This window comes from Xiphophorus hellerii, chromosome 2 (assembly GCF_003331165.1).
Source record: "Xiphophorus hellerii strain 12219 chromosome 2, Xiphophorus_hellerii-4.1, whole genome shotgun sequence".
Lineage (NCBI taxonomy): Eukaryota > Metazoa > Chordata > Actinopteri > Cyprinodontiformes > Poeciliidae > Xiphophorus > Xiphophorus hellerii.
In genome coordinates this window covers 6,599,062-6,623,593 of record NC_045673.1, presented here as the reverse complement: position 1 = coordinate 6,623,593, position 24,532 = coordinate 6,599,062, and the positions used below count along the sequence as shown (strand labels likewise).

The 24,532-nt window shown below is 36.5% G+C and overlaps 2 protein-coding genes across 2 annotated transcripts in view; one reads left to right on the top strand and one right to left on the bottom strand.

The window, feature by feature from the left end:
- Nucleotides 1–4,968, top strand: part of tjp1b (tight junction protein 1b) — a 93,884-nt gene extending 88,916 nt beyond the window's left edge. The window contains 1 exon segment of the mRNA XM_032581731.1: nucleotides 3,255–4,968. Coding sequence (XP_032437622.1) covers nucleotides 3,255–3,349 — 95 coding nt within the window. The 3' untranslated portion in view covers nucleotides 3,350–4,968.
- Nucleotides 4,969–6,096: 1,128 nt separating this feature from the next.
- On the bottom strand, nucleotides 6,097–17,292 carry slc27a2 (solute carrier family 27 member 2). Its single transcript, XM_032581760.1, has 10 exons — nucleotides 16,731–17,292; nucleotides 13,301–13,510; nucleotides 12,112–12,270; nucleotides 11,681–11,805; nucleotides 11,403–11,597; nucleotides 10,704–10,794; nucleotides 8,918–9,116; nucleotides 8,740–8,837; nucleotides 7,689–7,819; nucleotides 6,097–6,488 (listed from the first exon to the last, which is right to left on the bottom strand). The coding sequence occupies exons 1-10, from the start codon at nucleotides 17,206–17,208 to the stop codon at nucleotides 6,312–6,314; spliced, it is 1,863 nt and encodes a 620-aa protein (XP_032437651.1). The 5' UTR covers nucleotides 17,209–17,292; the 3' UTR covers nucleotides 6,097–6,311.
- Between the last annotated feature and the right edge of the window lie 7,240 nt (nucleotides 17,293–24,532).

Sequence of the window (24,532 nt, the reverse complement as noted above, 5' to 3'; positions counted from 1 at the left end):
CTTTGAAGAAACTAGAATATAAGGGGTATTTTCAGTTGTTTTACACTTTTTTGTTTAGTGCATATTTCCACATGTGTTATTCATAGTTTTGATGCCTTCAGTGTGAATCTACAATGTCAATAGTCATGAAAATAAAGGAAACTCATTGGATTAAAAGGTGTGTCCAAACCTTTTGGTCTGTACTGTACTGGTCTGTCAGTGACGTGAGGTTCATAGCTGGTGAGGTACTGACTTAATCATAATCTGATTTACAAATATAGACCCCCTGCATGTTATTGCTTACATGAGGAAATTCTGTGCATGCAGACAACACCTGGAGGGCAAAAAGAAAATTCTTCTACATGTCATGCACAGCCGCGCTGCCGCCGTAGAATAATCCCACTAATTCAATGAAACTTGGTCATGTAGATATTATTAATTTAGTGCTGTGCACCACAGCAAAGGGAAAAACGTTAAAGTACAACTCAAGACCACGTCTTTCTCTCCCTCTGTATCAGTGCAGCTACTCGCAGACTCGTTGCCATAGCAACTGACAACAACGCCCCCAAAAAACACTCAAATATTTCCCACACAAAGAGCAGAACATTCAGTCTGTTGCAGTAACATGGTTTTAGGCTTAATGTTTATTTTGCGATTATTAATAAGTGATTGCTGTTGAAGGTGGAGAAAACTATAAATATATCGCTGCACTTTACTGTATTTCTAGCTCCATGGCTAGCTCGCTGGTACTGTCTCTTACTCTGCAGTTGTGGAGTCACAATGTCTGGGATCATGAGCGCCCCCTGCCATGAGGCAGGAGAACTGCCTGCCTCGCCTCGAATCTGTTCTGACGTTTCTGATCGCTCCTCAGCACAGGAAACACGTTACACACACAGCTGGTGACAAAAAAACACTGTACATTATATACATAAGCTAAATTATGGAAAATCTGTTCATATATTAAGTGTTTTTTAGCCATTTTATTGGTGGCGTACAGACGGGAGGAGCATGCTCTCATAGAGTGGCAGCCAGCGCAGTTAGTGAGAGGTTGATCAATCCCAGATGAGGCTCAGCTTCCTGCTGCCTCACCAGCTGCGCTTCTGAGCATTTGAATGGGAAAATGCAAAAATTCAGCGGTTTTGAAGAAAAAGTAATGGTTAAATGAAAAATAGGTACTTTATAGTACAAACTACAGGGTGAAAAAAGCAACATAAATTATTTGATCAATATATTTTTCTCTGCCTCACCTTCCTCCCCTGACCGCATGTCACTGATACTTGTACATATTTTTACACGTTTTATCAAATAAACATTAAAAAAGTGTTCATTAAGAAAATTAATTAAATGTAAAACTAATTTATTTATCCCAAAAGGAAATTAAAGCCGTTGTTGGTGGTGATGCTGTGGGCATAAAAGATCTCCAGTAGCAGTCAGTTTTGCAACAAATCTGAAGACGTCTCTGACTGAAGACTGTCATGAGAGGCTAGCAGCTCAATTTCTGGGCAGCAGAGACGATATAATTCACGATAGTGTGTCGTGAATGAGACCATCACTGCTAATCTGCCTCGTTTGTTTTTGCCACTTCTTTCATTTCTGTCTGGCTGTTTCATTAGAGAGCGTTATGATCGATGGAAGACATGGTTTGAACTTTTAGCTCCTCTGGCATTATTTGTGCTATAGAGATGTTAATCAGCCGGGTTGTAAAGACAATCCCCTGTTTCCATGGTTACGGAGTCAGATGTTGTCTCAGTATCACAACTCAATGCTGAATGCCCCTTTTCGATACAATCCCCAAATCTTTCTGGAGAAGCAATTCATCAGTCTAATATCTTAACTGCTTGGTGGCAAAAACAACATATTTTTATTTATTATGCATGACTTTTAAGGAACACTTGATAATGTCAAATTTGTAGAAGTTCCTCTTAATGACCACAGAACCCACCAGGATAACTCTACTTAAGTTTCAAAACTTCAAACTTAGAAATCCTTGAAAAGTGCTTGAATTTCACAGTGGCAAACTTTTACAAACTCCTGATTTTTCTTGGCACCAGATTTGGTCCCAGATTACAATTCTCCCCCCGCCATGTTTCATAAACGTGTTGATCAGCGTCATTCGGTCCAAACTCGTGTTTTTCATCGTTCTGCTGCGGCTCTGAAGCCGAAAACCTCAGTATCGGCCCGACCCAGTTACAGAGGTTTCCTTTGTGACGCCTCTGACAATAACGCTGCTTGTTCTCGGATCTTTTTCAGTCTGAGGAAATTAACAGTCGCCTCGGATTTCTCTCCGTCTGCAGAGGTGGCTGAGTGTTCAAAACATTTTTACATCTAATATGCTCCTTAGGTTGCTGAAGAAATCAGATTTTAATAAACTGGTGATCTGTAAATAGACAATCACCCACTAGGGCTGAAACGATTAATCACGATTAATCGATTACTCAAAAAACCCTCATCTTATTTAGTAATTGATTAATCGTTAACTGCAATATACAGACTCAAAAAAGGGCCATTTGCTGAAAGAACAATATACTTAGAGCAGAAATTAAGCCTAAACAGTACAAATATTATAAACATTTTGCATTTAAGATTTAAAAAAAACTAACTTTGTAAGCATATTCTACTCAAACTCAAGTGGCAGTTTTAGCTTCACCCTGTTCAAAATCTGTAAAAAAGAAAAAATCTTAAGAACATTTTCAAAGTCAGAAACTTCCAAGATTTTTTTTTCTAGAAAATGTTTGAGATTAATCTAAAAATTTCTGTCTTAAGTTTTGACTTTTGAATCTAAAAACTTCAGTTCCTTGTAGAAAATTTTCAACTTTAGAAATTCTGAAACTTTTTAAGGTTTTTTTCCATCTGAGATTAACCTCAGAGTTTTCGGGTTTTTTTCTAGCAAAATTTTCCAAACTCATAAATTTCCCATTTTTTCCTTTAATTTAATCTAAACATTTCTGAGATTTAATCTCAAAATTTCTGATATTTTTTGGTGATTTCCTCCTTTTTTTTCTGCATACAATCCATGTAATACGCCGTTGTACAGTATCGACTTAAATGTCATTTAAAGGCAAACATACAATCAAAGATTTATTTCGTTTTGCATCAATTATCACATATTGCTATTTTAATGATGTTTCATTACATTTTAAGCCACATTTTATTTCATTATTAGCCAAAGCAGCATTACAAACTTTAAAGTTATCAGAATAAGTTTATTTAGACAATCACCTCTGTTTCATTTTGTCGTCCTGTGCCTCTGACTCCGGCTGTGTTTTTCCCTGCAGGTGATCCTAAAACCTGGCAGAACAAATCTCTCCCTGGAGATCCGAACTACCTGGTGGGTGCAAACTGCGTGTCTGTGCTCATTGACCACTTCTGAAGACGGCGACAGCTGGCCTGTTAACGAATGTGCTGAACGGTCGGGTATGAACTCCTTCCTCTCACGTTGTTTACTGTGCCCCAAAACTTTAAAAAGCAGAGAAACGCTCACACAAAAGCAAGCCGGAGGAGGCCAGGACTTTTGTTCATTTTTCTTTTTTTTTTCTTCTTTTTTTTTTCATTTTTTGGTATTTGGTGCTTTCAAGGCTTGCAAAAAGAAGAAAAAAGTTATTTAATCTAAGGAACTGAAGTTGGAATGCATGACCAGTGCTACAGGACTGGATAATCTCATTTTGACATTTTAGCTCATTTTTTGTAAAAGGTTGCAGTGGTGCGACAAAGAAGAAGAAGAAAAAAAACGAGATTTTGTGTGCTGTAAAGACGAGAAAGAGAAAAAACACACAAACAGCTAAATTTAGATAAGCAAAACTTTTGTTTTTGCGAAGGATCTCCGAGGAACTTCACGAAGGAAGACAGTAGAAAAATAATGAAAGTATTAAGCATTAGCATCAGATTCCCCGTTTGTTTGGAAACTGAGCGCTCTCTGATTTAATCTGCCGTTTTATTTTTCTTTCTTTTGTTATTTTTTTTGTAGGGGGAAAAAAAGAAGAAAAAGTTTTGCCGTAGATAAATATACTGACTTGATTTTCCAGAAACTCCTGCTGTCTAGAGATCTATGCATGTGCTACGACTCAGGTCCAGAAGCCTGCTAACAACTAAGTTCAACACATGAAACCCCATCGTTACACTGCAAGCAGTGATGCCTTATCTGCATATTAACTTTTCAGTGAAAACCTTCAAAAACATCGGATCCTTGAGTTGTAACGATTATCCGCGCGGAGGGAAAAAAAAAAAACAACGCGTTTCTGCATTTCTCTTGGATTTAGCACACAGAATAATTGGGGCTGATGATTTAAAAAAAAAAAAAAAACGGTATGCTTTCTTTTACTGCTATGCATATAAAATCTGAGGAAATACACAAAGCTGGAAGATGTTTAAAAGACGTGGCTGTACATACTGCTAGCATATGGCCTTGGTTCTCTGTAAATGACCTTTTGTACATCTTTGTTATTTTGTATAAAAGAGAAAATGGTTTGTTTAAAAAAAAAGAGAGGAAGAAGTGGTTACATTGGTTATGTTTATATTCTGGTTATACCCCTGAGCCTTGGAACTGACATACGCAGTGATAAGTCCAACTTTTCTACCAACATATACACACAGACAGATACACTACTTAAGGCATTTTTAACTGTCAGAAAACTTTTTATTCTTATTTACAAACTAGAGAAGTGCTTGGTTTAACTGATTTTAAAAAGATGTACTTGAGAGGGGCTGCTTTGAAGAGTGGTCCCTTCCTTTATTTGTGATACTGGATGCGGTATTGTGTGCCCTGAAATGTATTTTTGTACTAATAGACGATTTATTATGGCACATCAGTACTATTTTTCTTTTGATATGATAACACAGCTTCAAACCAACTCTAGTTTTATTTTCCCGTGTGGCCGACATTCTTTTTATTTATTTTGATTTTTATTTCTGTTCAGTTTTGGTTCTTTTTTCTTTGCAACACATTTCTAAGTATACCACTGTATTACTAAATAAATTCATTTATAAATTAAAGGGTTGTTTTATTCTAGTGTTTTTATGCACATCTCCTGAATGTAGTTTATTTCAATAATTATATTTAATAAGTGAAACTTTCTTATTAAAATAAGGAATATTACAATTATAGCTCATTTTCCTTCCACTCAACTTTCTACTCACATTCTATAAACGTTCCTTACTATATCTGGATCACATTTCTGTATTAAAATCTTCTGTTTTTAGCTCTTCTATGAAATATTCAGATTTGTTCTTTTAAGCTTGTCAGCTTTAACGAGTCCATAAAAAAATTTAACTTTTTGAATTTAATCGCATAAACATATTTAATATTTATCTAATCTACTGAGATGACATGTGTGAACGCCTGCTACATTTCCAGGTTGTAAGCATATAGTTCTTTGTTTTAAATTACATGAATAGATCAAGAAACGATTTTTCATGCTGAAAAACTTAATTTTAAACTCAAGACAGATTAATTCAGCCTGTAAGGGTTTCTTGGTATTTAAAGGGGCAGTATTATGTCAAATTAAAATGAAACTAACAATGAGTAAATGTTCACAGCAGCATTTTAAATGTGAAAAATTATGTAAAATTAACCAATTTTTTTTTGTTGTTTTACTGTGTTATGTTATTCCCTCATCAAAAACATATATGGCAACTTGCTGTGATTCTGTCATGCATGTTTCCACGATGAATCGCCATGGCAACCACTCTTAGTGCCACTCAGCTCCTACAGACTAGCCAGCAGCAATTGGCAAACACCTGGTGGAGCTCAGTAAAACAGCAGCTGGAGCTTTTAGCAGAAAAATCCTCTGGTTTCACTGCTGAGGACAAAGAAAAAACCCTCCAAGCATCATGCAGCCACCACCATGCTTCAAATGAAGGAAGGAAGGATTAGGAAACGGAAGAAAGGAAGGAAAGAGACAAATAAATGGAAGGAAGGAAAGAAGGATGAAGAAATGTAGGGAAGGATGGATAAATGGAAAGAAGGAAATAAGGCTGAATAAATGGAAATAATGATGAATGAATGAATTTTGTTAATTCCGATCATTTTGGTCTCATTTAACCTCAGTGAGAATAAAAGGTGTATGTAAACTTCTGGTTTCATCTGTATGAAATGTTGCTGATAAAAAAAGCAAACGGGAATATTTTTATATCGGCACCATTTATTTAAATACTGATTTGAAGTCAGGATGGTAAAATTAAAAAACTTCTAAAGCTGCAAACGCGTTAATAAAAAAGTCTCTTCAAACCCGAAGTCAAAGTTCCTCCCTGAGATTAGACGATCGTTACGCTCCACGCATGAGAAGAAGTTACGTCTTCAATTAAAACACAAAGTTCACTTCAGAGTTAAGTTTCTGTTAGAGCTTCATTTTTCCTGCAGCGATGGCGCCGTGGATCTCCTCCGTCAGAGGGACGTACGTCTTCTGGTCCGGGTCCAGGAAGTAAAGCGGGTCGCTGATGAGCGCGGGGTTGAATCCGTCCTCCACCAGTTTCACCTTCCTCATCTTGAACGTCCCCGTCATCTCCAGGGACGGCTGCCAAAACAGGACAAACTTAGTCAAACTCCGAAAGAGCAACAACTTCATCAAACAGCTCCAGAAGAAGCTACGGGGTTCCATTTGTGCCAAAAATAAGTAGAAGAAACTTGTGTAGATGTTGATGGTCTGTGTTGCTATGCATCTTTCACTGATGTCTATGGTATTGATGCTTTATGGGTATATCTATGTTTCATATGTGTTGACACAAATGGAGTCCCATAAGAAGCAGCTTCTTTGCAACCTCAAAGTTTTATGTAAATTTATTTTAGTGTGAAGAGACAAAATCAAATCAGGATCTAGAAAAGAAACGTGTTAATGTCCACTGAAGTAGAGCTGCCAAACTAAAAAAGAAGTCGCTTATTTGTAAATAAACCAGTTTATAAATTCAGCAGTGGTCAAATAAATTTTTCTTTTATCTCAAAATGTTCCCAAAAGAGAATTAAAGAAATTGGAAAAAAATAAGAATTCTGACTTTGATCCCAGAATTATGACTTTAATATCGTAATTCTGGCATTTTTTCTTAGAATTTTGACTTTAATCTCTGAACTTCTTCTTAAAATTCTGAGATTAAATTCAAAATTGTAAGAAAAGTCATAATTCTGAGATTAGTCAGTATTCTAAGAAAAAAGTAAAAATCTTTAAATTAAATTCAGATTTCTGACTTTTTCTTAGAATTTTTTATTTTATTTCATAATTTTGACATTTTTCTTAAAATTCTGAGATTAAATTCAAAATTCTAAGGAAAGAAGTCAATTGTGAGATTAGTCAGAATTCTAAGAAAAGTCAAAATCCTTCTTAAATTCAAAATTGACTTTTTTTCTTAGTATTTTGAATTTATTCTCAGAATTTTGATCTCAGAATAGTAAAAATAAAATTATGAGAATAAAGTCATAAAAGTACAACAAAGTCAAAATATTACGAGGATAAAGTGGAAATAATGCAATAAAGTTGTAATATTATGACTTTATTCTCGTAATTTTACTTTTTTTTCCACTTGCCCCTAATATTCTGTCATATTATTATTATTGTCATAATAAATTTATTAAAAACAAAATTGATCGGAAGCTTTACATTTGCTATTTTCTCCACTGTTTGTTCCACAAGGACATCAATAAATATCAGTAAGTTTTAATATAGCATTAGATGCAGTTACCGTGTGCAGCTGAATGATATATTTGTTGTGTTCTTCATTTTTACCTGAACCCGCAGGAATCTGGGTCTTGCGTAGGCCGGCAGGTAGGAGACGACTTGCTTGTAGACGGCTGCGGAGTCGAAGGTTTCTCCTTCTTTCAAAGTGACGGCTGCCATGCCGATCCGACCCTCGTGACCTGATGGTTGGGAACAAGCAGGCGAGACGAACCCATTTCAAGCCAGTAGTGACCTATTAATCTTCCTTGGTCTGTGTCCTATACAAAACATGTTCATTACATTTTTGCACACAATCATTCTTAGGTAATGAGATTTAAGATGATTTAGGGCCTCTAGTCACTTCAGATCTAAATAACCTGCTGCTGGCCACGGCTCCCAACTCATCGTTCACACGCTCACGTGAAAATGGCTGCAAATGCTATATCTTTGAGAAGCAGAAGTGGAGCCTCCTGCACAACCAAAGAATCCGGCAAATGGTTTCTGAAACAACATTCCAGCAGCCGTTGTACAGCGCATATAGCAGTAAAACCAGCTGGAGTTCAGCTTTGGTTGCTAGGTAACGGGCTGTGGTTGCTAGGTAACGGCGCAGTATGGCTCAAGAACCGGGAAGTTTCAAAAAACATTAACTTATTGCCAAACAATCGCTGGGCTGTTTTTTGAAACACTTGCACTGCAAAAAAACCTAAATCTTACCAATGATTTTATTCTAGTTTCTTATGAAAATACATTAATACGCTTGAAATGAGATAAAACTAACTTAAAAGTAACTTTTCAGCAAGATATAGCTGATTATTGACTTTTTTAAAATTACTAGTTACACTGGAAAATTATTTTACTAAAATGACATTTTTCCCATGTTATATGTGAAATAATCTGCCAATAAAACTAGTACTTTTTCAAGTCTACTAACATATTTTCACTAGAAAAGAGATCACAAAATCACAAAAGAAAATTACTTGGTAAGAAGAAGTGTTTTTGCAGTGTAGGTCGTTTTTAGAAGCAGTAGAGACACAAATGGAAATACAAAAATGTTCAACATGCAAATTTTTCATAATAAGTCCCAGTTTAAACTGTTTGGTGTCGTAAAGTATTTTTATACCTTCCACTTTAACACCATAAACATTTGCTTCTAAGATGCAGGCAGCCAAAGTGAGGATGTCTGCGACCTCCGACGTGGCCACGTTTTCACCTTTCCACCTGAAACAGAAACAAAAAAAGACGATTGGAGCGTCTCCGTTCGTCTCAGAGCGACAGGTAATCCGTGAGCCTCCACTCACCTGAACGTGTCGCCCACTCGGTCCTGAAAATAAACAAACTTTTCGTGGTCGAACCGAAGCAGGTCGCCGGTGTTGAAGTACAGGTCGCCTTTTTTCAGGACGTCGTAAAGCCTCTTCTTCTCCGTCTGCTGCTTGTTGCCGGCGTAGCCAATAAACGGAGAGCGCCGAGTTATTTTTCCAACCAAAAGCCCAGTTTCACCTGAGCAAAATAAAGTACTAAATAAATTAGTGCTCATTTTAACAGCTTTAACAAATAAAACTGAACAGTTTGACTACGGCTGGGCAATCAGTCAATATTGATCGATTAATCTAATTTTTGTTTTGTTTTTTCACCAAAGCATTTCTGGGGCTTAGCGATGTCAGCGAACAGGGCGGCCATCTTGTTTGACAAGCGTTTTGTACAGCTTCTGTTTCTTTAAACTTTTAATTCAGGTCAACTTTATGACAAAATATAATAATCAGACTGCAGTTTCTTTTTACGAAAATAGTCAGAATGTTACAATAATAAAGTTGAAATAATACAGAATAAAATCGTAATTTTAGGAGAATTAAAAAGTAATTTTATTAGAACTCCAACACAATTTTAAAAACTAATTATAAAAGTTTTTTTTAAAGATGTTCCTCTGGTAAAATTGCATCTTTATCCAGCTAATATATAGCACAGGGAGAACATGCAAACTCCATGCAGAAAGACCCCGGCCGGGAATCGAACCCAGGACCTTCTTGCTGCAAGGCAACAGTGCTACCAACTGCGCCACTGTGCAGCCATTAATATTATATATATATTCATTTAATTAAACCAAAATTGTTGTAGCCTAATCCTAATTCTCATCTCAAAAAATATTTTCTGTCATTTTTATTTATTTTTCAGAAAAGAAAGCAAGAAAAAAAAATATAAAAATTTCACTCGGCTCTATTATGAAATAAATTTGAGATTTTATTTATTTATTTTTACCCCTCCAGGGGGTCTTTTGTGGGCTCTAGTGTCCCTTTTACGAAAGTAGGCTGACAGGAATGGGGAAGGAGAGGGGGGAAGACATGTGGCAAATGTCGCCGGGTCCGGGAGTCGAACCCGCGACGGCCGCGTCGAGGACTCAAGGCCTCCAAATATGGGTCGCGCTAACCCTACGCCACCACGGCACGCCCTGAGATTTTATTTTTAAATCACATTGCCAAGCCCTTAATCTGGATTAAGACCAACATGGGAGAAAAAGTGAGATTAAAGTTGGAAATAGTCTTTAAGTCAGAATTCTGAGGGGAAAATAATCTGAAATTAAAGTCATAATTCTGAGATTAAAATCAGAATTATTTTGTTTCCAGTTTCTCTAATCTGCTTCCATATCTTTCAGTTTTTACATTTTATACGTCTTTACTCTTTGCACTGTTGTCAATATTGGATTAAATATTTAAAACTAGGTTTAAAGGTTAAATCTTCTGCTAAATGTTGCTTATTTGTCCTCATATTACGACCAGGAACTGTATTTCCCTGGGACTGTAAGTGACAGTGGAAGAAACATAGTTTTAAAAATCCTTTAAGTAAAACCCAGTTCATCTAATTTACTAAACAAACTTCATGAAGACTAAGAAACACAAGAGAAAAGTTAGGAATAAAACACTGTTCAGATAAAAAATAAAATAAAAAATGTTAAAACTTTATTCATTAGCCACTTTTTGTTGATATTTACCATAAAATTGCTGTGAAATCTTTAAGAGTTTGTGGTTGTAATGTGAAAAATAGTGGAAAGCTTCAGGTCAGCGTATGGAAATCCAGCTGCTCATCACTCACCGGTTTCTGCTTTGATGCACAGACCCTCCGAGTTTCTGACGGGCTCCTCCTTCTCGATGTCAAACTTGATCAAAGTGTAAGGAAAGAAAAGCTGGGAGGAAAGAGCAAACGTCTCATCAGCGTCAGAGAGTGAAACAGAAACTCTTCATATCCTCTGATCATCTCTGATCTTTGTTTAATCTGTGAAGCCGAGGCTGATGGGAGCAGCTTCACGTTTGACGATGGATCAAAACACAGAACATTAAACATTAAAGTGAAATTCAGAAAACTTCGACGACTGTAGCGCTCCAATTGGACCTCCCAGGTTCTTCGAATCAAATTAAATTGGCATCAAATGTTTGATCAAGCAGGAATAAAACCTCTGACATGTAAATTTTGGTTCTTTTGTAAAATATTTGAAGGTAAAATAGAAAAAGCTGCAATCATAGTTTTCTTACACCTTTAACATCTTCTCATGTCCTGAACCAGAAACCTCCATGGCTTTAAGGTGAATAAATGTGAGCAGAAAGAAAAACTAAATGGTTTTTAAAATGTTGTAACATGACAAAATGTTATAAAATTTAAAATTATGAATAATTTTCCAAAGGCGCTGAAAATAAATTAGAAAAAATCTTTTCAAAATCCACTTTAAAAAATGCAGCTCATTTTAACACATTTTTTTAATGATCAATTTTTTTATTTTGAGCGAGCGTCTCTTACCCGGTGCAGAAGGTTGATGCGTCCCACCGCTCCGATCTTGGACGTGTAATTGATGAAGCCGATGTTTCCCTCGGTGGCGGCGTACAACTCTCTGACCTTAATGTCGCCGAATCGATTCAGGAACTCGCTCCACACGTCGCTTCGGACTCCGTTCCCGATGGCGATTCGAACTTTGTGGTTCTTCTCGTTTTCTTTCTGCAAAAAAAACAAAGAAAAACAGATTTTACGCAGACGTACAGAAAACGATGTGGAAGGAAAACCGCACCTGGATTTCTCACCTTTGGCATGTTGCAGAGGTAACGCAGCGTCTCGCCGATGTACTGCATCACCGTCACGTTGTACTTCCTGCAGTCGTCCCAGAACTGAGAGGCTGAAAACTTCTTCCTCAGAACGAGAGTGAGACCTGGAAATAACGGCGAATCACATGACTCATCTGCCAAAAGTGGGAATGCATTTTATGTGACGCATTGGGGCGCCACCCTGGAACGGGCGCCAAACGCAGGGCTCTGTTTGTAAAGTTCCACAGTAAAATATTAACAGCAATAATTTGGCTTGTTTAGCACACAATAGTGAAAATATTGTGGGTGTTAATTTTTCAAAGTCATATTTGTCTATTTGTCATATGCTGTGTATTGAAAACCTCCAGTTGACGCCTAAAATGTGTCAGAAAGCAGTTAGCTGACCTTTCGCTCATCCTCCCAGCGCTTACCTCTCTCGATGCCTCCGGCCATCCCGATGAGGAAGCCGGCGCTGTGGTACAGAGGCAGGTTGATGTAGAAAATGTCGTCTGCTGTGGTTCCACTCGATGCCTGGACGAAGGACGCGGCCCACACTCTCTCATGGGTGACAACAGCTGCTTTAGGCAAACCTTTACCAGCCAGAGGAAAACATTTAAAATCCCCTCAGAACATGAAGCTACAGCTTGATGCTTACTGACGCAGAATAACGCCAGGGATTAATTTCTCTGCTCAGGTTTAATTATCTGTAAAGTCAGTGTTTTATTCCATGCTCACTGCTTTCACGTTTCCAGGTTTGCAGCTGCTTTTATTCACGCACCGACACAATACCTGCTCACTGAAACAAGCAGGTGAAGCGAGCGGCCGGCTGGTGAACATAACAGAGGATTTAGCAGCTAAAGAGCCGAAAGGTTTCCATCTGAACAGGAAGTGATGTAGTCAGGGGAGAAAAAGAGGCCCAGGAGTTCCTGACGGACTGGTAAGATGGCGTGGACAAGGAAGAGTAAATTTCCACCAAGAAACTCTGAAATTTTCAGATTAAGTTCAGAAATTTTCTAGAAAAAAAGAAATGTCTGTGATCCAGCAGTCAAAAAACTCAAAAATATTTAGATTAATCTTAGAAAAATTTTAGGAAAAAAGCTCCAAAAGTCCAAAATTTGCTAGAAGAACATTTAGAAGATTTAGATTAATCTAAAAAACTTTTCTAGAAAAAAAACAAAAAAACAAGGAAATTTCTGAGCTCCAAAAGTATAAAAAATGCTGGAAGAAACTCAGAAAAATGTTAGATTAATCCCAGAAATGTTATCAAAAAAGACAAAGAAATTTCTGAGTTTGAAAAGTTGAACATTTACTTGGGGAAAAAAATTAAAAATTTGTAGCAAATTTTCAACTTTTCAGATTCAGATGTGTTTCTTCTAGAACATTTCAGAGATTAATCTCAAAATTAAAAATGTTTATGGCGGAAATGTACTCTTCTCTTTCGGATTATAATCCTATCTGCGCTGGCCCACCTTCAACTGCTCGGTCTAAACTGTATCAATTCGCGGGTAACCATAGCAACCAGCGAGCGTTTGACAGCCAACCGAATTCCTTCTGTCGTCCAAGTTGCGCGCGCATCCGCTGTGTTTACAAACAGAGAACGTAATATGGCGGCGGCCGTACCGGTGGTGCCGGACGTGTAGATGTAGAGCGCGGTGCTGCGGATGTGGATGTTGGCCCGCAGCTCCGGAGGCAGCGGCCGGTCGGAGGCTTCGGCGATCTTGTCAGACAAAGCGGTGATTCCTTCCACGCTGCAGCGGTCCGACAGGAGGAACACCCGGATGCCCTGATCCCGGAGCGTCGGCAGAACTTCCGCCACCGCATCCAGCAGCTCTGCAGACACAGGCCGGGTTCAGACTGACCCAGCAAGCCAGAGGGCCGAGCTGGGTCGGGTTACCAGAACCCACTGAGGGATGGGAGCACTACGTCAACAAGTTTTTAACCAAAGTAAAAGTAAAAAGAAGAAATTATTCAAGTAAGAGTAAAAAAAAATAATTTTGTAAATAGGCTACTTAAGTAACTGATCAAAAATATTAATTGAAAATTGCCTAATCAATCAGAACAAATTATGTAGAAATTTGGGGATTTTTAAAAGACCAAAATGAAAATATTCATATAAATAATTTCAAAATCAAGTAAAATAAACATTTTGCCAAATCAGTTTCTTTCGATATAAAGCGTATGAATAAAACTGCAGGTGTGTTTGTGTCTGGTGATTTTTTTTGGTTAAAACAAACTTGTTCTTCATTCAGCGATTTTACTTAGAGTGGGCAGATCTTAGTGATTAATCTTCAAAACTGAGATTAAAAGTTGACATTTTTCTCAAGCAAATTTGAAACGTTTGAAACGCAGAAATGTCCTTGTTTTTCACACACAAAAATGGGATTAATGTCTAAATTTCAGATTTTTTTCAATCAAATCTTTGACTTTTGGAGCACACAAATGTCAATGAGTGTCTTAGTATATTTCTGAGATTAAACTAAAAAAAAATTTTATCTTTTTTTTTTTTAGCAAGCAAATGTTTGACTTTTGGAACTGAGAAATGCATGTATTTTCCAAAAGGTTACTCGAGTAACTGTAACTGAGTAGATGTAAGTAGTTATAACTCTGAGGTTCTGGAAGTTCAGCTGAAACTGGGTGAATTTCTGATAAAGAACATGAAAATGAAGGCGGCCATGACAGTTCACAGGGAAACAGATAAAAATACTCAGAATTAAACGGTTTGTAAACAAAGCTACTAAGATTTGTTTTGACTTGCGAGGGAACTTTCATCTTTATAACAGAAATGATGTAGTTAATAATTCATACATGTTTCAATAAAAGTATTTCACTCTGCGCAACAAGCCCGTTCTGTTTTTAATATTTTAAGAAACTTTCTTATCGCCAATGAAGATGCAATTATTCACGCCCTCAACATGCAGATTTTAATGTAGATGTTGATTGAAAAACAATTTTTTTTTAACCAGAAAACTTTTAGTGGTACAAATCTGCTTATATTATATAAAGATAAAATGAATAAATACCATATTAGAGAATTGCGGCAGCATGTTGGAGTAGTTCTATGTTATGATTTGTTTTTGTTTTACTTGAAGATGTTTTTCATAATTTTTCAGGGTTTTTTGGTTTGGATTTTTGCTCCTATCTTTTACTTTCCGAGTTGCTTTGATTTGTAACCATGGCAACAAGCAGCTGATTAGCTCAAAACCTCAAATAAAACCTGAACTATGACCCCAAATCCCAGTGGAGTTGAAAAGGAGGCTTCGTGGATTGATCTCTTCTGACATGTGATCTGTTCAGCTTCCTAACCATTGATAGCTCTGATAAATGTTAACAAATGTAAACTTACAAATGTAAACTTTTAGCAAGCTGTTAATAAATGCTAACCAGATGTTTGCTTACAATGGTCCGTTAGCAAGCTGTCAACACATGTTAGCTTACAGATTTTAGCTTACAGACTATGAACCAATTCAATTAGAAAATACTTCATAAAAAAAGTATCTTCAAAGAGTCATTATAGATTGTGATGCTGTGGAGAACAAGGGTCTCCAGTAGCAGTCAGACTTGCAAGAAATCTGCAAGAAACCTCTGACTGAAGACGGTTGTATAATAGTCTGACCAGTGTCATGACAAGCCAACAGCAAATATGATTTTCCACAGCAACATGTCCTGATGAAAGCATCAGTTGTTAGCAAGCACTGCTAATCCACATCTTTTGCTTCTGCCGCTCCCGTGAAAATACCTATTTAGGGTTAAGAACGTGCTAACAGCTAACATCAAGTTAACAATGAACGACTTGAACAGTTCCTCTCTTCCTGGCTACTGATGAGGTTTTTTTTCTAGAATTGCACTTGAGGTCATTTTCATAGAGTACCAGGTGAGGCCAGCAGGTATGAAGTTAATATCTTTGAGATTTTAAATCTCATCTCAACTGAAAGCATTAAAGCACCCGTTTGCTTATACAGGTAGTCTCAAACGTGGTTGTGAAATATTTCTGGAAATGAAATCTGGTAATTCCAGTCGGCCCGGACCCACTTCACCATCTGCCTCCAGGAGTTTCATTTAGAGACACTAAGCTTTTCCTTTACGTCAAACCAGCAGATCAAGATTTTTTTTTTTGGGATTATTTTTCCCTCCAAGAACCTTGAGACATTTGTTGTGAATTGGTGCCATCTAAATGAAACTTAATTCAATTGAACCCATATAAAATAAAAATGCTTTTCCAAACGGAGACGTTTTGACTAAAAGAAAATGATTAGATTCTCCTGTTATACACGCTGAAGAATATTTCCAATAGCAACAGCAACTTGTGTGGTTTCTTCTAAGCTTAAAGGCACATGCTATATGATTCATCCTGAGAACCCAAACTATTAGATTACATCAGTTTTTGATTCTCTGAGTTTTTAGTTTTCATCAATTTAAATGAGCAATAAAAATTTAAGGAAAAATTGGCCAAATCCAGATCTCTGATCGATTGATTTAATTGTATTGTTACCAAATTTCCCTGAAATCCATATTTACTGACATACCAGTAAATATCAGATGTGTGATGTAATTAAAAACATGCACATAAAAAAAACCCAAAACAAACTTTTCCTCGTAAATAAACACCAAAGAACTCTAACATGCCTTTTGTGATGTCAGCAATGACACATGCAGGTGGAAGCTCTTCGGGGGACAGAAGATCTTATTTAAACTAAATTATTAATACCATAAAACATAAAAACTGACACTGATACTTTCTAGATGTGATATATGATAATATCCAAAGTGAGGGAATGATTTTATATAAAAGTTTGGCTTCCAGCTTTAATGTTTTAAACCCAAATCACGCTCATATTTAACCAACATGCTAAATACATGCTTGTTTGTTTTATTTTTTATTTAAATGGCACAATGCATAATGTGACTGGAGTAAATAATGCGTTCAAATGAAGCAATTAGAATCACTTGTTGCGCAACTTGAAAACTTGAACTGCCAGTGACTAATTTCAGGACTTTGGTCGTTAAGTAAATGAGATAATAATCTATAGGAGCCGCTCTGGTTTAGTCTGACCTGGAGCGGCAATGAGCACTTTGGCCCCGCAGCAGGAGAAGCAGTGCAGCAGAGACTTGGATCTGATGTTGAAGTTCAGCAGAGCCGCGGGGCAGCCCAGCTTGGCCAAACCGAGCCAGGTCCACACGAAGCTGGGCTCGTTAGGCAGAAACAGAGCCACGGTGTCGCCCTCCTTCAGCCGGGCTTCAGCCTGCAGAGCCCGGGCCACCTTGTTGCTCTGCAGGTCCGCCTCTCCGTAGCTGAACGAGCGGCCCTCGAAGAGGATGAAGGTCTTGGTGGGTTGCCTCTTCACCGCGTCCAAGAAGCAGTCCAGGATGCTGTAGAAAGGTTTGGACTTCCTGTACTTGGTGAGCCTGATGCCCAGCCTGAGGCTCCGCAGCATGTAGGCGCAGTCATCGCTGAAGTACGGGCAGAAAGCCCGGATGTATGCGAAGGCCAGGATGGCCAGGCCGGCCGCAGCGGAGAGCCACACGGACATGGTGGAGGAGCCGCAGGACGGGCTGGGAAAAGTTCAAACTGCCTGGAAAAACTCAAATGTGACAAAGTTCATGTGTTTGGCTGAGGGCGGCGCTCAGCCGGGTTCTGTCCCACTGATCCCGCCTTCAGTCCGGGGGAGGATCCAGTTGCCAGATCGGCTGGATTTCCTCTCCACCTGTTGGAAAACTAAACTACCAGAGGCGGGCAGAAGAATACTTCTTTAAGATTAGTCTGAATCCGGGTCATTTCTGGTTCTACTTATGACACTAGATTATGGGGCCTTTAAGACACACAAAAAAAGAAAAACAGAGTAAATCTCTGCCAAACATTCTCTCATCTCAGAAAGTTTCTAGAAAAATCTGGAAAATTTGCGGGCTTCAAATTTGCTAGGAAAAACTTAAAAAAAAAAAAAGATTAATCTCAGAAATGTTCTAGAAAGATCTTGGAAATTCCTGAGTTTCAAATTTGCTAGGAAAACACCCAAAAAATTCTAGATTAATGTCAGAAAATTTCTAGAAAAATCTTGAAAGTCAGGAATGTCCATATTTTTTTCATTTTTGGGGGGAAGGTGGGAAGAAAAGGGGTCTGAGTTTTTATTTTTAACTAATTTTTCCCTTTTGAACCTGCTTGCTTTCAGGTGAACTAAAAGACCTGAGAGAAAACAAAGCCTCCCCTTGTTTATTTTATTAACATTTTTCACTCCTATACACATATATTATGTGTATGTAAGAAAATAAATAAGTTATTTAGTGAATATATAGTTAATATTTTTAATTAATCTCAAAGTTAGGTAGTGGTTCGTCCAGGTTTTTCAGATGGTGAAGCTGCTGCGCCCAAAAATCTTAAAGTGTTAAATTAATTCAATTAAACATGCAGTGTTACTTTTTAGAGTGCACTGATCGCTGCAACAAGTGCAAGTGTGCGGCTGGGAAACTCAAAGTTGCGCCACTAAAACAACATTCAGAGGTAAAAACTACAATAATCTACCAAAAAGACGCAAAAACCTCTGGACTGCGCACATGGCAACCCTCATTAGAAATGCGCAGCGTGGTGGGCGTGAGCTCGGTCCGCATATCAGCGGATTTACAGGGAGGGTCAAAATGTTACGAAAGCTTCTTCTGTTCTCCGAACCAGAACCAGAACCAGAACCAGTCCTGGTGAAAACAGAATCACAGCCTGTTCAGATTTCAAGAAATAAATCCCGTTTTCTCAAAATGCATCCAGTGTCCAAAGCAAAGCCGGAAGAAAAAAAACAAAACAAAAAACAATCAAGCATTTTCTGAATGGCTGGTTCTGAATACACGATGTTCTTTATTTTCATTTATTACGACTATATATGACAGAACAACAAAACAGTGCAAATGTATGAAATGGAAGAAAAAATGAACGTTTTTAAAGAAGTAAAAAGAATCCAAATTACTCAAATAAGAGCAAAAAAGTATTTTGTAATAATTCTTCTTTCCCGATGACGTCATTAGATGGAGAAACATAATTTTCTGTGCAAATGCTGATATTATTAAGACTAGATGAAAGAAAAATCATACAAATAAATTACATAATTACTAAATAAGTTCAAGCATTTAAAAAACTTTTCCTTTTCAAATTTTAGGAAACGTGAAAAACGTGACACGAATCAGTCCAAATCTCTAAGGAGATATAAATTAAGATTTCTGTTTTAGGGTTTAAAGTCTAAAACAAAGTAATGATTTAAATGAGTGTCACAATAAAGATAAAAATAAAAAAAACTATGTAAACCAAACTTCCCTAAGGAGCAAACATAAGTGTAGAAAATCTGCTTAACAAGGTGGATAAAAGAAAACTTTTCTTTTCTTACAGCGACTTGGACTACAATGCCCAGAATGCAACGCAGCAGAAAAAACTCAATTTGTACATTTAAAAGTTTTCAAATCTGAAAAACTGCAACGACTGAAATATTTCTCTTCACTTTTAATATTTAATGGGAAATAAAAGGCAATTAAACTATAAAGTGTGTGAATGTTGTTCTTTTAAATATAAATTCAAATTCCATTTTTTTTCCCTCTGTTTTGTTAGTAACTAAAAATCAAAAACGTTTGACGGAGAGAATCTGATTCATGCTGAACCTAAAACGTTTTCTGCTTCATCTTCACTATGAAACATTTTAATATAAACTTTTTTCATAATATTAGAGCACATAAAATCACCAGGAAATGGACTCAAATAAAGAAAACGTGCTCTGTTTTTCATTCTCCTAAATCTTCTGTCTCTTTAAGAGTCTGAAAAAGTCCGCTGTGCTCCAACAGATCAGCTGGTAAAAAATAATCAATCAGTTCAGTAAGAGTCCACGCGCAACAGGGCTGATAAGCGCAGGGTTCACTGAAGTGAAAGTTAAAGAGATAAAATCACGTCAGCAGTTTGTTTCAACTGGAAATGTTTTTTGTTTTTTGTTTGGTTTTTTACGCCGATATGGAAGAATTTTGTGCCGCTTTTTTTTAATTGGAGGATTTCTGAGCAGTAGCGGCCTGTAAATCAGATTTAAGTCAAAACTTTGACTTGACCAGTCGGAGGTGGACTTCCCGGTGTGTTTTGCGACATGCCGTTAAAAAAGCAGCAGAATTTATTTCTGGTTTCTGGTATAATTCAGGTTTTTAAAAACAAAGAAAACAAGCAACCAGTGGGATCATGAGATGTGAATACGAAACCAAAAACAAAATAATTAGCTTTATTTGAAAAGCTAATTATGTTTGAAAAGGAAGAGGTGAACAATTATTCATGTAACTATTATTATTTAAAAAAAGAGTTTGTTTTTTTTAAACATATTAGTTAAAACTGTAAATATGAGGCGACAGTTTGGTATGAGAAAGATAATCTGTGAACTCAGCTCAGTCAGAAACAACCAATCAGAGCCAGGAGGCGGGTCTTAGCGCTGTCAATCATCCTTTTTCTATGCTGAGCTACAGTTGGTTCAACACAATGCAGGCAGCCATGAATGCTAATGGTAGTTAGCATGACCACCAATGACAACAGATAAACTGATTTCCTGTAACATCAAAGAGTTTCACTGCATATACAGGAGCTTGATTGACAGCGCTAAGACCTTCCTCCTGGCCCTGACTGGTTGTTTTTGACACAGAACCAATAGCCATAGTAGCATGTGGAGGAGCTCGACCTTTGACCTCTCATATTATCACACTGTCACAATATAGTAAGTTTAAAATATATGTATTAAGATTTTTTTGGAAATGTTATAGTTGATTTAAGCTCAGGTTTAGTAACACATAGTTCTCATGTAACATCATATATCCAGGAACTTCATAGCTGACAGCCATCTTGGTAGGTATCCCTAACTGTTGAGTTGCTATGACAACAATAAACAAACCACATTCTCTGTCTCGTGCCGGTCGATCCTGACAGCAGCAATTTTGTTGGTTTATCTTTATTTGCTGGTCAAGAGTGTCAACATACTTTGTTTATGTTGATCTCGAAGCCATCGTTCTTCTGCGCTTTGTGCTGCACTTGCCTACCAAGATGGCGATTCAGTGGCGCAGATTACTTCCGGTTCAGGCTTGTTTTCCTGTCAACACTACGTTCTTTTTCTGAAATGTTGTTAGTTTTACTGCAAATGTAACAAGAAAAAAACAAAGTGAGCAGTAATCGGGCCAAATTTGATCCCTAAAACGTGATCAATTTGTGTGACAAAAAAGAAAAATCACAAGATTTTGTAACAGGGGGATGCATTTTCACAGCACTGTGTGTTACTTAACCACAGCATCTTTTTTTTTTTTTTTTACCATTTAGATAACGATGAAGATAAGCGGGTTCAGTGGCGGCTTTCTCAGTGGGTCTAAACTCCAGAACAAACCCGTTTCTCATCTCCCTTTTCCAACAGAGTCGACAGGCGAAGCGCTCGTGATCTGGTTCAGTCAGAAATATGTGCCAAAGTTCATGACCGGAACGCTGACTATAGCCGACCCGCGTTGAGTCAACACCACTGGAAAACTGAGGCAAGCTCCAATGAGGTCCAAGGTCAAAGGACCAGACCCGGACGATTCTGTCGGGTTCATGTCCAGCAGGTGACAGTTTTCGAGGTACAGTTTGTTCTCCAATGTTAGAAAGATTTACAGCATTTCTGAGAACTACAAAAACCAACAACTGGAAATAGCAAATCGAAATAACCAACAACACACCTGCAATTCTCCCCCATTTACATCTAATGATGAAATTATATCAGTTATCAGGACATGGAGAAGAATTAGGAATTAGAATTATGATTAATCTCAGAATTCTGACATTTTATTTAATTATTCTGTCTTTTTCTCACAATTTTGCCCAACAAAATTTTACATTTCTTTTTTTTGCTTTATAACTTTTACTCTAACTTCACAATTCTCTTTAATCTCAGAATTTTAACATTTCATCATTTTCTTATTTTTTGGTAAGTTTTACTTTAATAAAAAATTTTTTTACGCTTCTTTTTTTTATATCAGAATATTGAATTTAATCCCATAACTTTTACATTAATCTCAAAATACTCTTTAATCCCAGAATTTTAACATTAATCGTTAAATTCTGCCTTTTTAAAATCAGAGTGTTGACTTTAATCCCAGATTTTTTAATTAGGCTCAGAAATCTATATTTAATATAATAATTTCTACACTAATCTGACTATTACGTCTTCTTTCCCTCATACGTTTGACTGCAATATCAGAAATTTTACATTGACTTTATCAATCTTAGCAGAATCTTGACTATAATCCCAGCATTTTGATATTAATTTCATTAATCTCTTTTCTCACAATTTTGACTGTAATCGAAATTTTCACATTTCTATTTTAAAATCAGAATCAAGACTTTAATCCCACAATTTTCCATTAATCTTATATTCTGTCTTTAATCTAAAGTATTTTACATTAATCTCATAAATTCTGGCTTTAATCCCAGAATTTATAGATTAATATTTGAATTCTGCCCTTTTTTTAAATCAGAATTTTGACTTTAATCCCAGATTTGTTTCATTAGGCTCATTATTCTGTATTAAATCCCATCATTTTTACATTTATCTTTAAATTGTCTTTTTTCTCAGAATTCTGGTTTTAATCCCAGAATTATGACGTTAATGTCCGATTTTAATATTTTGTCTCAGAATTCTGACATTTCTCCAAATTTTGACATTAATCTCAGAATTTTTACATTAATCTTGGAATTATTTTCTCAGAATTCGTAAATCAGACTTTTGAAAGACAAAAATTCTGATTTTAATCTCAGAATTTTAAATATTCTTAGTTTCAAAATTCAGACTTTCCACCCGTCAGAGTTCAGAGATTAGAACCAGATTATTTTTCCTGCTGTGGCCCTAATCCTATTCTATAGGAATCCTTCTATAATGGATTCTGAACTATATGAATATTTATTTAAATTCGTTTTATCAGGAGCTACAAAAAGAAGAAAGAAAAACCAGATCAGCTGTTCAGTAACCGAGGATCCCGGTGCGGCTTCGGCTCTTTGTTGTTGATAAATAATTTAATCTTCCTGTTTGTTATCGGACTTGTTTGTTTCACGCTGACCTATTTGTCAGCGAGTCTCCAAGTTATTCTTTTCACACAAAACCAAGTAAAACAAATTTAGGCCTTATAGAAAAAATCTTTTCAGTCTGAAATAAATCAAGATTTATTAAAATGACAAATATAAATACAGAAACAATTACAATGCATGGAGAGCTCGTCTTTATAAATCTAAAACATTTTACAAGCATGAACATAAAAACACATTTCAAACAAAGAAGCAGAGCTTGAATATCTGGGAATTCATACCGTTTAAACCCTTTAGTGAAAGTTAGCTGCCATTTTCAGACATTTCTCTCTGGATGGAGTTAAAAAACATATTCAAAAATATTCACTGTTTTGCTTTTAAGAATAAAAATTCAACTTTTATCCCTTTAAAAAACAAGATTTTATTTGAAATGACCCAACTAGGGCAATAAAAATGAGGAGTGTTAAGAAATTTCCTGAGTTTTTCTGTGTTTTAATCTGTTTTTTGGCGGTTGTTTCAACAGTGCGGTTATTTCATTAAGTTAAACAAAGAAAGGCAAATGCTAAAGCTAAGGCGACATTTTGTCTGAAGAGGCACTTTTAAATTAACATTCACTGCTACAGACTGCACTGTGGAGCCGTAGTTCTGCTGGAAACGCTGCTTATTGTGACCAAAATCAATGCAGAAATCGCAGCAGCTTAGCGAATGCAAAGCTAAAATCAGTGGCAAATGAGATTAGCTTTGCACAATGATGCGAAACAATGAAACTTGGAGGCTGACTCTCGCCTCCAGCAACTCCACCGGTCAATAATTAACAAGTTTTATCTGCTTTATCCAGCACAAAACTTCCCTGACTTTGGCTCAGTGCAGATCCTCAACGTGTGATAAGGTAAACTGAGTCATAAATGTGCAGTGGAGGCTCTTTCTGCCTATTTTATCTATGAAATGGGTAAAATAAGCAGGATTATTTTATTTTTATGCACAGCACTGTTCAAAGCTTTGCATAAACTCGTTATGAACATGAATGTTGTACAGATTTTGCTTTGTGTGAATCATTATTTTTCAGGGTTTAACTGAAATGTAAAGATACAACCTCACTAATAAGTAGCCTTTTTTATTATTCTGCTAACTTCATGCAATCCACCAGAAGACAGAACCAGAAGAGTTTTGTTTTAAAAACCTCATGTCAAATTCTCCAAACTTATTTATTGATATTGTGGTTTAAGTTATATAAGAAGCTTCACCAGAACATCTGGTTTGTTCATTTTTATGTAGAACCACAAAGAAAGAGAATATTTTATAATTAGTCTGAACATTGGTCATTTGTGCATCTTCATATTTCAACTGTCCTAAAATATTTGAACTTGAATGCGGCCGGAGTGTTAGGGTGACGGCAAACACAGGAAGAGTACATGTCCACCAAAAATTCTCTAATCTCAGAAAGTTTCTAGAAAAATCTTGGAAATGTCTCAGTCTCAAATTTACTACAAAAAACTATAAACTTTTGTATTTAATCTCATAAAATTTCTAGAAAATAATCTTGGAAATTTCTGAGTTTCAGGAGTCAAAGATTTGCTAGAAAAATCTCAGAATTTTTTTAATTAATTTCAATATTGCTAGAAAAGTTTCAAATTTGCTATAAAATTTTTTTTGATTGATTTCAGAAATTTTCTTAAAACAATCTCAGAAATTTCTGGGTTTCAAAAGTTGAAAATTTCTTGGAAAAATCTCAGAAATTTTGAAATTGATATTAAGATTTCAAAAAAAATCTTGGAAATCTCCGAGTGTGAAAAATTGAAAACAACTTTTCAAACTCT

Coding starts and splice junctions, on each gene's coding strand:
- slc27a2 (XM_032581760.1), bottom strand. CDS start 17,208: ATGTCCGTGTGGCTCTCCGCTGCGGCCGGCCTGGCCATCCTGGCCTTC. Junction 9,117..10,703: donor GTGCATCAAAGCAGAAACCG/GTGAGTGATGAG, acceptor TATTTTGCTCAG/GTGAAACTGGGCTTTTGGTT. Junction 7,820..8,739: donor TTATGGTGTTAAAGTGGAAG/GTATAAAAATAC, acceptor CCCAACCATCAG/GTCACGAGGGTCGGATCGGC.